The 16142-nt window shown below is 34.7% G+C and overlaps 1 protein-coding gene across 6 annotated transcripts in view; it reads right to left on the reverse strand.

Moving 5' to 3' along the window:
- The window catches only part of LOC129242668 (arginine-glutamic acid dipeptide repeats protein), a 75205-nt gene that overhangs the window by 20216 nt on the left and 38847 nt on the right, over positions 1–16142 (reverse strand). For 4 of the 6 annotated variants that reach the window (XM_054879450.1, XM_054879451.1, XM_054879448.1 and 1 more), the window contains exons 2-4: positions 9941–10073; positions 5701–5857; positions 5532–5608 (exon numbers count right to left, since the gene is read on the reverse strand). In XM_054879450.1, the coding sequence (XP_054735425.1) occupies positions 5532–5608; positions 5701–5857; positions 9941–10003 (297 nt within the window). In that variant the 5' untranslated portion in view covers positions 10004–10073. The remainder of the gene's footprint in view (positions 1–5531; positions 5609–5700; positions 5858–9940; positions 10074–16142) is intronic. The other 2 variants (XM_054879453.1, XM_054879449.1) reach the window with 1 other exon arrangement.

Raw genomic sequence — 16142 nt, forward strand, 5'->3', positions numbered from 1 at the left:
GAACAACATATCACGAAATTCATGCGAAATTATCGTCCGAATGAGTGCACAATTCAAAAGTTAGTGAAAAAATGTCAATAAACTGATTCTGCCGAGGATAGAAAAAGCACTGGCAGACCAAAAACGGGAAAGGGGAAAGTGAGCGAGCAAAATAACATTTAACTTTGGGAGAAGTTGAAAGTTTTTACTGGATAAATTTTTACTTGTACGAACTTGCAAGTGAGAAAAACAGCTGATCGCAAAGTAAAAATAAACACGAATTAAAATTTACGAATTCAATTAGTCCTAAATTTAAATAAAAATGTTGATTAAAACTGAGAAGGCAAGTATCATAAATACATTTCACGAGCTCAACGAAAAACACAATGAAAGTCGCCTTCAAAATACTTCTCAGCATCTCGCCCGCCATTGAGCGACACGCGGTCATAAAAAGCGCTTTTTGTACCGAATCGTCACGAGAGATGAGAAATGGTGCCTATACATCCATATGAAGCAAAGGAGTGGGTGACTCCAGGAGATACGCAAAAGCCGAGAGTCAAGCCGGATCTTCATCCAAAGAAGATCAGGGCATGTGTTTAGTAAGACTGGGAGGGCATGGTGCACTGGGAAATGCTCGAAAAGAATGCCATGATCAACAAGGAGTTCTACATTGCCCAGCTACACTGCGTAAATGCGGCTATTCGACTGAAAAGACCTGATCGACATGGTCAAACCAAACTCCTTCACGTACCGCCAAGCCCTATGTTGCACAAGTCGTCAAAGCCGCACTCCAAGAGCTCGAATGGGAGATCCTTCACCATCCGTCGTATTCTACGGACCTTGCACCGACCAACTACCAACTTTTCCGCTTCCTGTCCTCCAGCACTTTCAAATTTTCTATTTTTCCTTTTTGCTTTATAAATTCATTTACAATCTAACGAATATCTTTTTAATTTTTAAGCTCAATAGAAAGTTTAAAAAGTCCCTGAAAAGTCAGTGAAGTGATGTGCGTCGAACGAAAGATGAGTAATAGACTAAGAGCCCGCGACGCCCAGACCTTCGTTAAATTATAAAAGTTGGAAATTTTTCTATATACGTCTCCTATACAGGTATAAGCAAACCCAGATTATTAAACCTGGGTCGCGGTGGCTTTGGCAGGTAACAGGTAGTAAAGGTGAGTAAAATTGAGTCTCAAATTTGTAATAGTATAAAGCTTAGTTTTTATACATTTCAACTTACAATCATATCAGAAACTGCCTCGTCCATTGGCGGACACTTAGGGCGGTAACAACCCCTCCCCAGACACCCTAACATTCTAATTATTTATAAATCTACTTTCGTCATAGTATAAAATCTAATTTTTATATATGTTATTCAGAGATCTATAAAAATAATGTTTTCACAATCCCCAGACAGTTTCGATGGTTCCCCTATCTTCCCAGACATAATGAAGTCCACTCCAGGCGTGAGCGCGATGAATATATATGTACGTTGGTGCGAGTGAAATAGCGCGATTGGTCTACGGCGATCTTTTTCTGCGCATCAGCTGTCTTATACTCTGTATAATACTCCGTATATCTAAGATTTTATCCTACCCAATTACGTCGGTACCATTGTCAATGTTCCACTTAGATGGCGCAATTTGTAAAACGGATAAAGCCGCTCTGATGAACATGAACATGATTCTCCACGTCATATTGATGTTTTAATTATTGATGGTTTCTTTCTATTGCATACAATGAAAAAAGTCCCGAAACTATATTATTTGGAGGAATTTCAACGCAACTGTTGAAAATGGTTACACAATTAAAGGCGTTGAGAGTTGATGTAATTTTTGGCCAATACTTTACACCCTGAATCAAAGATTATGAGCATTCTCAACGGTCTGAATCAGCACAATTAGACTACATTATAACTTCACCTGACCAAAAAGTACCAAGTAATTAATTTTACAAAGGAGTTAAAAAATTCCAACTTTAAAGAAGCTCTTGTAAACTTTTTTATTTTACATTGGGCTACAGATGAAATGGCACCATTTATTGGTAACTTTTTAATTCACATAAACTTTAGAAAATGTCATTCTTTCATTGTTAATGATTCCCCGAAAGTTTTATCAGCTATTAATGAAGAATTGTCATGCCCGGAACATGAGGAAGCTGATACCAAAATTATATTTCATATCTGTAATTACAACTTTGAAGCAAATATAGTAATTCGAACTGTTGACACTGATATTGCCGCTATAATGCTTGCTCATTTACATCGCTTAAAAAATGATTCGACCATTCGGATGCTGACGGGTACTGGAAACAATGTGAGGTACGTGAATCTAACAAAGATACACGCCCAGTTAGGAGAATCCATTTGCCGAAGCTTGCCTGGTTTCCACGCACTAACAGGGTGCGATTACAATCCGGCATTATTTAGAAAGGGAAAACTAAGACCTTACAAACTATTAAAAAAAAAAACGATGAATTCCAAAAAGCTTTTATAAAGTTCGGCGAAAATAAGTTAATAGAGGACAGCAGTGAACAGAAGAACATTTTCAATAGTATTCAGAAATATATATGCAGTGTATATAATGTTCGGAATGCAATTGATGTCAATTCTGCTCGAGTTCAGATGTTTATAGACTCATACAAAGTTTCCGACATTAATGAGGCTTTCAATCGAAAAAAATTGAGAAACTTTGATGCTAGCAGTTTACCACCTTGTGAAAATGAGCTACTACAGCATTTTTTACGAGCTAATTATATTTGTACGATTTGGAACAATGCTCACTTAAGAAAACCTACTTCACATAAACCTGAAAATAATGGCTGGGTACTGGAAAATGATCAATACCATTTTAAATGGTTTGAAGGAGATCAGCTACCTACTTATGCCAGTGATTCTCTACAAACTTTGTCAGGTATGTTATAATGTTCACTGTTTATGAAGAAATTATCAACCATTCATAATTATTCTAACTTGCTTTAATTATTACAGAAGCTGATGAAGACGATGACATTCATGAGGACAAATCCGCAGAATGGAGTAGCGGTGATGAAGATAATCGAGATACCGACGAGGACGATGAAGTTGATTAAATATTTTTTTTGATTTAATAATAATGTTTGACACATTATATTTTTACTTTGTATTGTAATGGCTATAATTATAAATATAATTGAAATCTTTTTCGATTGGTTCAATTACGATCTAAATTATTCTCTCTCCTTACAGTAAAACTAACATGCATACAAATTTATCTTCTTAACTTTAAACTTCTAGAATTTTACCATCAGCTGTCGATTTTTCGTATTTTTTTCTGCACAATACTAGAAAAAATTTTCGATTGATATTTACAACTTTCGTAGATCTCCACTTGACTCAATAAAAATCGCATTATTGTATTGTTGATTTAATAATTTGTTAATATGAAAATTTTTCTGCGTTCTCCTTTAAAAATTTACTTTTTTTATCTGTTATAAATGTATATAATGAATTTTCTTGATAAATTTAGAGAACAGATCGCACTATTTCACTCGCGCCAACGTACATATATATTCATCGCGCTCACGCCTGGAGTGGACTTCATTATGTCTGGGAAGATAGGGGAACCATCGAAACTGTCTGGGGATTGTGAAAACATTATTTTTATAGATCTCTGAATAACATATATAAAAATTAGATTTTATACTATGACGAAAGTAGATTTATAAATAATTAGAATGTTAGGGTGTCTGGGGAGGGGTTGTTACCGCCCTAAGTGTCCGCCAATGGACGAGGCAGTTTCTGATATGATTGTAAGTTGAAATGTATAAAAACTAAGCTTTATACTATTACAAATTTGAGACTCAATTTTACTCACCTTTACTACCTGTTACCTGCCAAAGCCACCGCGACCCAGGTTTAATAATCTGGGTTTGCTTATACCTGTATAGGAGACGTATATAGAAAAATTTCCAACTTTTATAATTTAACGAAGGTCTGGGCGTCGCGGGCTCTCACTCTATAAGAACAGAAACTGAATCGCATTTTTCTCGAAATACGGTTTTTCCACGTATAGTGTATAGTAAATACAGTGAAACCCGAAAGAATCTAAATTTTTACATGTTTTATTTTAAAACATCATCTAGGCGCGTCATTTGAAAGACCCTTTATATTTCTAGTAAGCAAACCACCAAAAGCCCATTAAGAGTTCACACAATTGGTAATGTATGTTACTATGTATGTACTTATTATGTGCATGTATACATATACATATAATATATACAGGGTCCGGCACTCGAAGTGTAATCAACTTCAGACAACTCGCGCAGCTGATGCACGGGCAGCAGCTGTCTGTTAGTTGGCTAAATCACAGTCCAGAGTTTTGTTTACAAGTGCGCGGAAGCATTTTGTCGAGAGCAAACGCGCAAAAAGAAAATCAATAATGGATTTCAAACGTAATAGTGTGATTCCATTATATTTGGCTCGAAAATCACAACCAACGATTGTTCGTGAGCTCGAGCACATTAAAGTAAATAAAGTTTTTGTTTATTTACTCGTTGCACCGTTACTCGTGACAATAATACTGGTAGCATCGCGAAACGTCATGGAAGTAGTCATCAAAAGACTGCAACGCCACGTGAAATGGTTCAGAAAGTGAAGAAGCGACTTGAGCGAAATCCCCGACGAAATGCCAATCAAATGGCGAAAAAGCTGAATATATCTGACCGTAGCGTTCGCCGCATTAATTATTATCTGAAAGTCAAGCCTTACAAGATCCAAAATACACATAATCTCACTACAAAGCAGCAACAAGTCAGACTTGAAAGAGCGAAGGAGTTCGCTTCGCTTGGCGGAAAGCGGTCAATTTCCGAACATTGTGTTTTCTGACAAGACAATTTTTCAAATTGAGCAATTTGTAAACTCCAAAACGATAGAGTTTACTTGATCGACCATTCATACGGGAATTTGAACCATCAATTGGCCACGACAGGTATTGGTTTGGAACGCTGTAACCGCAAATTAACGGTCTCCAATCATTTTCATCGAGCCTGGCATTAAGGTAAATGCGAAATACTACCGGGAAAGTATTCTGGAGGTTGCTCTGAAGACGGAGGCAGACAAACATTTCGCTGGCAGACCATGGACGTTTCAATAGGACTCGGCACCGTCTCACAAAGCTCGAGTAAACCAAGAATGGCTAAAAACAACGTTCCGAACTTCATAACGTCCACACAATGGCTTTCAAATGGGCCTCTTTGGAAAGCAAGGTCCGAAGTAAAAGATTCACTAGTCTCGAGGTGCTGAAAAAAGCCATTGTGCGCTAGTGGGTCAAAATACCTGCAAGTCACATTCAGGGAAGCTTGCGATTCATTTCTGGACCGTATCAAGGCCATAGTCAATGCAAAAGCTGATCATGTCGAGCAAAAATAAATTAATTCATAATTTTATATTACTTTCACACATTTTTTACTTTGAATTGAATAAAAGTAAATTTCCTAACTATATGCATGGCCTTTTTTATTGGTTACACTTCAAGTGCCGGACCCTGTACATATGCATGTAGGTGTGGTACTTACAATATCCAAAGCGTTAATTGTTGTATCGTCACGACTAGCAGCTAAACAACCGTCTTCTAGTCCTCCATCACACATTCCTGAAAGTAAACAATAGTTTGTGAATAAAGCCTCAATACATGTAATTAAAAAAATAAATAGGAATAATAAGCGGTTTCACACAATTTCTCACCTTGAAATGCAGCCATAGAACGCGCCGCACGCAAAAACATTAACAAATCCCCATCGGCCACAATGCCTGGACTCCATCTTGATTCTTCTAATTCGCGTTCGTCGCTCTCTTTGTCAACAGGGAAGCTTGAAATTGGATTATAATCGGGCAATTTTGCCTTTGGTGTCCATAAAACAATTTCACAATTAGTAAAACTTGTATGCATTTCAGGGTTATTTAATATTATACACTTTTCTATGTGATTACTTTTCGTGGTTTCATTAAATTTTATTATTCATTTATATATTTGCATTAGTATTATCATTACTTTATTGATATTATATTTATTGTTGATTAACTGTTTCCATTTATTATCTATTTTTACTACGATTTTCTCATTTACATACACAACAGCAACAAAATACTCTACCATTACAGCATTATTAATAATACCATTCAATATGAATGTCTACACATACAATTGCATACATACATACATATATATGTTATACATATGTAGATGAAATGAGTGACTGATGTTTGGAAGGATTGGGATTGGAATTGGGGTGAAAATCAAAACATATTATTAGAAACCCACTCGTTGCTAGTTTTGCTTTTGCTGCCAGCCAATCGCCAACAACAACTTCAACACAACGAACGGGTTAAGTGACTTTATTATGTTACTAATTGTCAATTATTGTGAGCCAATTTGGGGGGAAATAATACTATGATGCTATGTATATGTATTGTATGTAGGACTTATATAGGTATTGAGCAAGTAATTCAGTGTGGAACCAAAGATGTACGAATATAAAAAATTAAAATTGCAAAAACAACAAAAAAATTACAATAAATTACACAGCTGCTGTCAGCTTACAAGCAATACCTAGACAAATGCCGACTGCAAAGTCTTCGTTCGCTATTGACTGGCTACGGAAATACGCTTTGAACGTGTTGCTACTTGCGAGAGTAGGTATAGTAAATTAAAAAAAAAAAAAAAAAAAAAACTAAACAAAATTACTCAATTATTTAATTGTTTATTGAGCAAGTACCAAGCTCGTAATTTGTAAGCGTTTAGCGCACATAAATGTTTTTGAATGATATGCAGATGTAAAAAAAAGTACTATTTAATTCTTAACTAAGCAAATAAATATTAATTTTCTATTGATAAAAAAATTCCTTTAATGACTCCGACACCGCTATTTGCAAATCAAAGCCTCGTGATTAGCTTGAGGAAGGTCGGTGGCGGCGGTTCCAAAAAAAGAAAAAAGAGACAGGCGAAAGGGAGAGACAACAGTCGATTCTGACCCACATTTATATCTGGCCAAGGACTGTGCAGGATGTATGCAATGAACAAGCCGGATTTTGCCCACGTCGCTCATGCGTCGATCACCTAAACACCCTAAATGTGATTGTTGAGCAGTCGGTGGAGTGACGCTCCTCTCTATATCTTTGCTTCATCGATTTCGAGAGGCATGACGCAATCTCCAGTGTTCTCGCCTGCAAAGGAGGGCCGAAAAAATAATCAGGATTGATCCACGAGCGCTTGCTGCCGTGTTAGCCATGAAAATGCTTTGAGTGTCAGTATAAAAGGTCAAAACGGGGTCAGACAGGGTTGTGCCACTGTTATTCAATTTAGTCTTGAACCAAGTAATGCCTGGGGATGGAGCGGACATCTAGAAGGCCTGGACTACGCTGATGATATATGCCTGATGGCGCACCAACACTCGCATATATCTTCAAAGTTGCATGCGGTCAGCGCTTTTGCAGCTCAAGCAGGGTAAAAAAACAACATTGCCAAAAAAAAAGGTATGTGCCTTAACACCAACGAAACCGGCACCCTCTTACTGCTAGCACGGCAGCATTATCGCAAAAAATGGCAGATCAGCAGTAAATATTGGCATACCGAAAAATCACTTCACTTGGGAATCAAAACAATCTCGTCCGAAGCGCCCGAAAGTGCAACAATCGGCTGGAAAGGTAATGGGATTGGTATTTTGGAATGTCCATGGTGTAATATTCGTCGACTATCTTGAGAAGGGAAATACCATCAACAAAGACTATTATAGGGTCCGGCACTCGAAGTGATGTACGGACATCAGCTGTCTGTGAATTGGCTAGAAGACAGTCCAGAGTATTGTGCGCGGAAGCATTTTGCCGAGAGTAAACGCGAAAAAAGAAAATCAGTAATAGATTTCTAACGTAACAGTGTGATTCGATTAGATTTGGCTGGAAAATCACAATCAGCAATTGCTCGTGAGCTCGAGCACCTTAAAATAAATACAATTTTTGCTATCGCACCATTACTCGTTCCAATGATACTGGTAGCATCGCGAAACGTTATGGAGGTGGTCATCAAAAGACTGCAACGCGAAATGGTTCAAAAAATGAAGGAGCGACCGTAAACTCCCTAAATGATAGTTTTCCTTTGATCGACCGTTCTTACGAGAATTTGAGTCATCGATTGGCCACCAGGAGGCAGCACCCGTCACAGGTAATGGTTTGAGGCGCTGTAACCACAGATGGTCGTTCTCCAATCATTTTCATCGAGACTGACGTCAAGGTAAATGTGAAATATTATCGGAAAAGTATTCTGGAGGTTGCTTTGAAGCCGTGGGCAGACAAACATTTCGGTGGCAGATCAAGGAAGTTTCAACAGAACTCGGCACCGTCTTTCAAAGCTCGAGTGAACCAAGAATGGCTAAACAACAACGTTCGGATCTTCATAACGTCCACACAATGGCTCTCAAATTCACCAGACGCCAATTTTATGGATTATTCTCTTTCGGCCATTTTGGAGAAAGGTCCGATCTAAAAGATTCATCAGTCTCGAGGCGTTGAAAAATGCCATTCTGCGCAAGTGGGTCGAAATACCCGCAGTCTCCGTTTCCACGACAGTCTGTTCTACGTTACCGAAACGACCCGGATATATATCCGGCCAAGGACTGTCACTCCAGCACCATTCCCCCTATGTAAGTATGGTTAATGTTTATGTGGCTAAAACCACAACAACCTGCAAGTCTCATTCGGGCAGCTTGCGATTCGTTTCTGGAGCGACTCAAGGCCATAGTCAAGGCAAAAGGTCATATCCAGCAAATGTAAATTGATTCTTAATTTCCTATTATTTTCACACATTTTTTACTTTGAGTTGAATAAAAGTAAATTTCCAAACTAAATTTATGGCCTTATTAATTGGTTACACTTCAAGCGCCGAAATTGCAAAGAAACGTCCGCATATGGCAAAAAAACAGTGTCACGAGTCAATCAAAACAATGGCCGGTAAGAAATTTCGCTTGAATGAAGAGGTTATCGCTATTTTAAGGAAAAAGGTAAATCCTTCTGCAAAAGTGGTTTTGAAATGTTAGAGCGGCACTCAAATTATTACGTTGTTTTTTATGGCAATTATGTTAATGAATAAAGCTAATTTTGAACAAAAACAAAAACAAACAAACAACGAAACAAATCTGCGGCAATTCTAAATTTAATCATCTAATCAATTAGTCCATTTTCCACATTCGACTAATTCGCTAAGCTTCTGTATAAATGCACATACAAATAACTGGCACGGCGCAAAACTAGCCGACAATTAAATTTCAATTAACGCATATTTGTCGTGAACTAAGTATTTGCATATCCTATTAATTGCAAAACAATTTTTTTTAATACAAAACCACCTTAATGCGATTATGTGATTAGTGCTAATTACATAGGCATAATCACGAGAAATTACCAAGTTAATTATAACAATAAAAATTAAATCATGAAATAAAGACCGCAAAACAATAAAATAACGAAACAACAAAATTGTAGTAAACTCGACAGACATCAAGTACTCATACACGGAAAAATACTTTTGCCTCCACTATATATACAGATACATATATACATCGATATGTATTATACTGTTATATGTACATACGTACATGTAACGCTACAACAACTTGTCAGCCATGTCAACAGACAGCCAGCAAATTAAAATGAGAATTATTACATCGCACAATGGCTCTACTCAACGCAAAGTAGCAACAACAATTTACAAAAAACAAAAAAAAAACACTTTTCCTTCAGAGAACCAAAATAGCACATACAAAGAGAAAAAAAATTAAATATTAAAAAAACAAAAAATCATGACTAGTGCAAAAAAATTTTGGTACGATTATGATTACTATTGGTTTCGATTTGATTTGATTTGGTTTGATGAAAATTTTGAATTTGAAAAATAGACTTGTTACCGTGAGATTTTCGTGAGTTATGTACGTACATAGACATCGTTTACCTGGTGGCCGGGACCCACTCGAATTTCTCCCTGAGTGGAGGCCGCCATTACCCTTTAAAGACACGCTTCCGGTCCAGTGTTAAGCTTTTTATTGCCCTCTATGATGAAAATATGCAAACTGTAAAAGAGAGAAAGAAAACAAACAGAAACAGCATTAGTCAAAATAAAGATGATATGTGCATGGTACATACATACATACATACATGAATGCATCGGGTGTTTTCTTTTAGCTGCTTGAAAACTATCAATAACGATATCTATGGTTTGACAGCTGAGAATGGCAAACTGTGTTGGCATTTCTGTTCAGAGAGGATTGGCAAGTCATCATGAATCATTTGAGGAAATTTACTTTAAATTTTATTTACAAAAAAAAAAATTGTTTACGAAGTTCATTGAGCACTGGTAGCAGCATCGATCCTTATTTCTTTCGAAATGAGAAAGCAGCTGCCGTTACTTAATTTAGGTATGCCGGATATCGAATGCACAAAATAAATGTTATGGAATTATCTACCAGATTATAACAAAAAAAAACTCACTCCAACAATATTTTTATTTTGCATTGTCATTTTAATTTCTCAAGTTCTTAAAAAACACCCGATATATACACATATTTATACTACATTAAATTTAATTGTAATTTCATAGGTAAACAAAACCCATAATTGATAGATGCCCTCGACGATGGTGGATAGATTATGATTTTGTGCAGGGGAAATGGCTGTGGCAGTGAAAAGTAGAGAAGGGCACGAACTTACACATAGTTGTGTGTGAACACCCTACAGGAAAATACTACTCAAAGGAAATTCTTTTTCTGCCAAATGCAAGCTGGATTAATAGTGATTAGAAGTATTTGCATTTTTGAAAAAATTAGTATAAATTTATTGATTGATTTTCATTAAAATAAAATTAAAAATAAAATAAGATTGAACTTAAATAAAAAACATTGAATTAATAAGAAGAAAATTAGTAAAAAAATTAAATAAATTAAAAGAATTAAATTAATTAGATAAAATAACCTAATAGAAAAATAAAAAGTATTAAGTAAAATGAAATAAAATGAACTAAATATAAAGTAAACAAAAATAAATAAAACGAAAATTGGAATGAAATAAAATGCAATCAAATTAACTAAAATAAAAAATTAACAATTGTGTATACATATAATTGGCGCTTGCACTCTTTTTTGGGTGTTTAGCCGAGCTACTCCTATTTGTGGTGTGCGTCTTCATTTTTTTCCCACAAATGGAGGAATCTACAATTTTATGCTGACTCCAAAGGGCAAATACATTTTTTATGAAGAGCTTTTACATGGCAGAAATACACTCGGAGCTTTGCAACTACCTGCCGAGGGGCGACCGCTATTAGAAGAAACTTTTTACAAACTAAAATAAACTAAAATTGCTATAGAACTCAAATGGATGTGCGAAACGAGGGAAGTGAACATAATTCCAATAACTATGTCTTTCGCCGGATTAGTACCTAAGCATTTAATGAAATGAACTCGAAGAAGTATGACTGTCAGCAACGTTTAGAGGGCATGCAGAAATGGATCACACTGAACAAATCTGCAATAGTTCGAAGATTTATAAATATATAAGCCATAGCAATCGCATGGACGTAGAACTGGGACTACGCGCCATCAGAGCACAATCACTTAATAATTTTATTCGCGATGTGTAAATGTAATAGCCAAATGGATTAAGCCCAAATAAAATAAAATTAAACAAAAATAACCTTTGTTGTTAGCGCTGCTAAGTAATTATTTGTTAAATAATTTATTACTGCACAAATATTTATCAAATAAAAAAAGAAATAAAAAAAATAAAATTAAAAATAATAAAAGAAGTAAAAAAAAATAAAAAAAGATATAATAAAAAAAAGGAAAAATAAAACAAAAATAAAAAAAATATATAACAAAAAAAAATAAATAACAGAAAAAATAAATAATAAAAAATAAATAAATAGTAAATAAAAAAATAAATAAAATAATAAATAAAAAATACAAAAACAAACAAAATAAACAAAAAATAAATAAATAAAAAAATAATAAAAAATAAAATATAAATAAAATGGAATCAACGAAAATTAAATTAACTAAAATAAATATAAAATAAAATGGATGTAGTTATAATTAATTTTGTTATCCAGAGGAGCTTTCTGGCTAATCTTCAATTACTGGACAATGCAATAAGTGCCCACATATCGGTCCTACTCGACGATTTCTATATGTTTATCGACATTTCCAACGATTGGCCTACCAAATAGTGCTCATATACCAGAGCGGAATAGTTGAAGCAACCGTTTTGATGATGCAAAAAGGTATAAAATGTGTGTTAACATTTGCTAATTTTATTTTCAAGCACATACAGTCAGCGTCAAAAGAAACTGTACGCCACATATTAAAAAATCTTGACTATTTATTTAATTATTTATACTTAATTTCAATTATTTTTTTTTTTATAAAAACATAGTTCGTACTATTCATAAAAAGCCATAGAACGCAAAGTTTCCTTAAAATTTCAAGGTTTTGAATCAGAATTTCTGGAGAAAATTTCGAGTATGCAGTTTTGTGTGAAAAATCTTGATAAGCAGTGTTGTTGTTCATTAAATTTTGATATTTTTTTATTTTAAGTTTACATTGCGAAAAATATTATTAACTAATAAGCAATTTGTTTTAATATAATAAACATCAAATTTCAAGTGGCTCAAAAATCGTGTTATTTTTTGTCATTTTTTCTGTTGACGGTGTTGGATATTTTCCTCCATACAACAAATGCTCGAAATTTTTTCTTCTGGCATTTTTTCTAGAAGTTCTATGAATATATGAATTTTATAAACAATTTATGAATAGAAGCCCAAAATATCTAGGCTGCTATTTGCTTTTCTATTCCGAAAATTTTGTTCTTTCTACAGATTTTGATCAATATTTTTATTCTCAAAACTGGCGGATTTGAGGAGTTAGCAAATGATGGATTCTATCTTACCCTGAAAAAACCACTACAAAAAGAAACTGTACAGATTTGCTTTTCGAACCGAATTGGAATGGAGGTTAACAAATGTGTTAAGCCCAAATTTTGGAAATATTTTAATCTAGCAGTGTACTGGTTTGAGTAACATAAAGAGATAACTTTATCAAGAGGTCTTTACATAGTATGGTAAAAGTATAACCTACTCTCCCCCTTTAAAACCCAATTTGCAGTCTTAAGGCACTACTTGTCTCCGAGGAAGCGTCTTTAGTTCACCGAAACTTCGAAACTTTATCTGCGAATACTTACTTTTGCTCACTAAAAATATGTTCAAAGAAAAAACGCGTTAGGATTTCGAGTAGAGAATGCATGACACGAGGTTGTCGGGCGCTATATGCGCATTAATTCCATCCAGTTCGAGTTTTACTTTCACGAAAAAAGGACGTTTCCAGAGTTTTGGCAGTTATTTTATGCATACCACTCGACATCTTCCCACTTCGTCTATAAATATGTAACTCTGTTTTAATAGCTTCTAGCCTTTTTGCGGGTTTATGGCCCAACTAACTTTCATAAATCGCATCTATGTATTTGTGCCGAAAGTGCGCACTCATCTGAACAACCAGCGCAATGCAAGCCTATGATCTCCAAGCGCGTTTTGACAAGTGAGGGGCGTGAGCGCTGGTTTTCATAAAATCGCGTATTAGTATGTGAACACCTTCAGCAAAATGCCAGGAAATGCGTGTAGTTATAAGCGCGTTAAGCGCTTGCACATCTGAACATGTTCTTAATCAAACTAAGTAGAAACGCCCTTAAAACAATCCCTGCAGGGCACGTATATACTCATTACCATCATAAACGCATTTATGCAACGCGTCTAGGGCAATTGAAGTGGCATATCTCATCGCAGAAATTATAGAGAACAGGAGGGGTCCAACAAAGATCAACGCAAAGGTTGGACAATTAAATGCATTGCAATTGACAGTGAATTCGCAGCAAACACGCCACGCCTGTGGCACAAAGCCTACAAACACACAAACAAGCGTAAGCATAAATAGCCATGTAGGAAAAAACAGAACTGGTAAGAAACATTTCCAGTTCAAAAATGGTGATATTATAGATTAAATGGAACAGTTTGCAGCGAATTGAAACAAATCCTACATCAATAATTGAAGATAATTTATGAAATATTTAATGTTAGTATTGGAAAAAATCACGATGCAGAGAATAAGGTGGGACCTATCGTGGTAGCGTTACTTTACTCTCGAATTTAACTATATCAGCTGCTTTTCGTGACGTCGCACTGTGCAATTGGTGATCAGTGTGACAAGATTAACGAAAATTATTGATTTAGCATTTTGTTCTCTAGCCTCGCAATGTATTTCTTTCTTCCTGACATTTTTTTAGCCTCTTCTAATTAAAATATGATGCTTATAGTTATGAAAATATATATTTTTTTTAGCTTTACTCAGCTTTACTTCTTTTTATAATCGTGTGTTATTGGTGTGGGACATTTCTTCGCTTTTTTTATTTTTATTTTTTTAATTTGTTATGATTATGTACTACAGACTCTATATAGAAAACACAGGGTTTCGAAAATCCATTCTTGTATTTAAAACTTATGTTAAGAGAAATTCCTTAAAATAGGCCGAAAAACACTTTTTTGTTACATTTCAGATTGATAAGACAAGATACTCCTTTTTAAAAAATATCGATATAGTTTCTTCAGTATTATCTGGAATTTTTTTTTTGTTTTTTCTGTTTTTTGTTTTTTACTATGATTCAACCTCTACTGCTACTAAATACTAATTTTGTAAATTCAAAGCCTTCTTTTATATTATAATTTATAAAAAGTTGAGAGAAGAAGATCCATAACCTCAAAAGGGGAATAAAATGAGATTTTCACTTTGAAAACATCAAATCTTATAAGAATCAATAAATTTCCAATTGCACTGAAATCTTCTCAGCATAAGCTTTAGATGAAAGACATGACATTTTTTTTTAATTATAACATTTTTTTAACTTAGTTTTGATAGCTTTAAGTGATCCCGGTGGTCTAGAATTTTCAAAACAATCTATTTTTTTTTTTGTTTTGATATTTTGAAAGTATAGGCTTTTAAAAATATACCCTCAAATTTTTAGAAAGATACATATAATAGGCGCGTACACCCTTTTTAGATGTTTGACCGAGCTCCTTCTCCTATTTGTGGCGTGCGTCTAGATGTTGTTCCACAAATGGAGGGACCTATAGTTTCAAGCCGACTCCGAAAGGGAAATATTTTTATGAGGAGCTTTTTCATGGCAGAAATACACTCGGAGGTTTGCCATTGCCTGCCGAGGGGCGACCGCTATTAGAAAAAGCTTTTTCTTAATTTTGGTGTTTCACCGAGTTTCGAATGGTAGTCACGCACCAACCCATTCGGCTACGGCGGCCGCCTTTAGAAGGATATTCTCAGTATTTTCGATTCTACAGCCGTTTGATCAGGTAGAATCAGATTCGTCACGCGGCCACTCTCAAAACTTTAAACTCAATTATCTTAAAACTACTTTTTTCGGTCTGGTGTTGTCAAAACAAAAAAAACTTTTTAATTTGTATCATTTCCATTTTTAAACATATCATGCAAGATTTGAAAATCGAAATATGACTTTAGTTTTCTTAAGATTTTTTTATTATTTTTTAATCGTCCTTAATTTGAGTTCCGCGGGAAGAAATTACATATCTCCATAACTTTCAAAAACAAATTTTGTTTAGTTTTTCCCCATTCTATTGTTGCATTGTAGTTTCTGGAATGATTTGCTCACATGGAATTCACGGTAATGCCGAAGTGTTTTTTAAATATTCATCTAAAGAGCATGAGGGTTTTCGCACATAAATTTAATCATTTTTTATTTAAGAAATATTAAACATGCATTCATTTAAAAAATATTAATTTCGGAAAATTTTATAATAATTGTAATTTCGACTAGTTTAACTTTGAATTAATCCTACGAACAAGAAAGCAAAGGAGAGTCAAGGCGTAATGGGGGTTAATTCTCGTTCTGTGTAAACTTTAAGTGAGAACAAAGTGTTCATTCTCACAGAAATTTTTCACTCTGTCTTTTCAAGTTCTGATATTTCGAACATTGCAAAAAGTTTTCAAATAGTGAAAGCCGTTTTTACCAATAACATTTAATTACAAAATGTATTTGCATTAATTTATTTTTTCCATTCATTTTTAACAAAA

The sequence above is a fragment of the Anastrepha obliqua genome, chromosome 3, assembly GCF_027943255.1.
Source record: "Anastrepha obliqua isolate idAnaObli1 chromosome 3, idAnaObli1_1.0, whole genome shotgun sequence".
NCBI classification, from domain to species: domain Eukaryota; kingdom Metazoa; phylum Arthropoda; class Insecta; order Diptera; family Tephritidae; genus Anastrepha; species Anastrepha obliqua.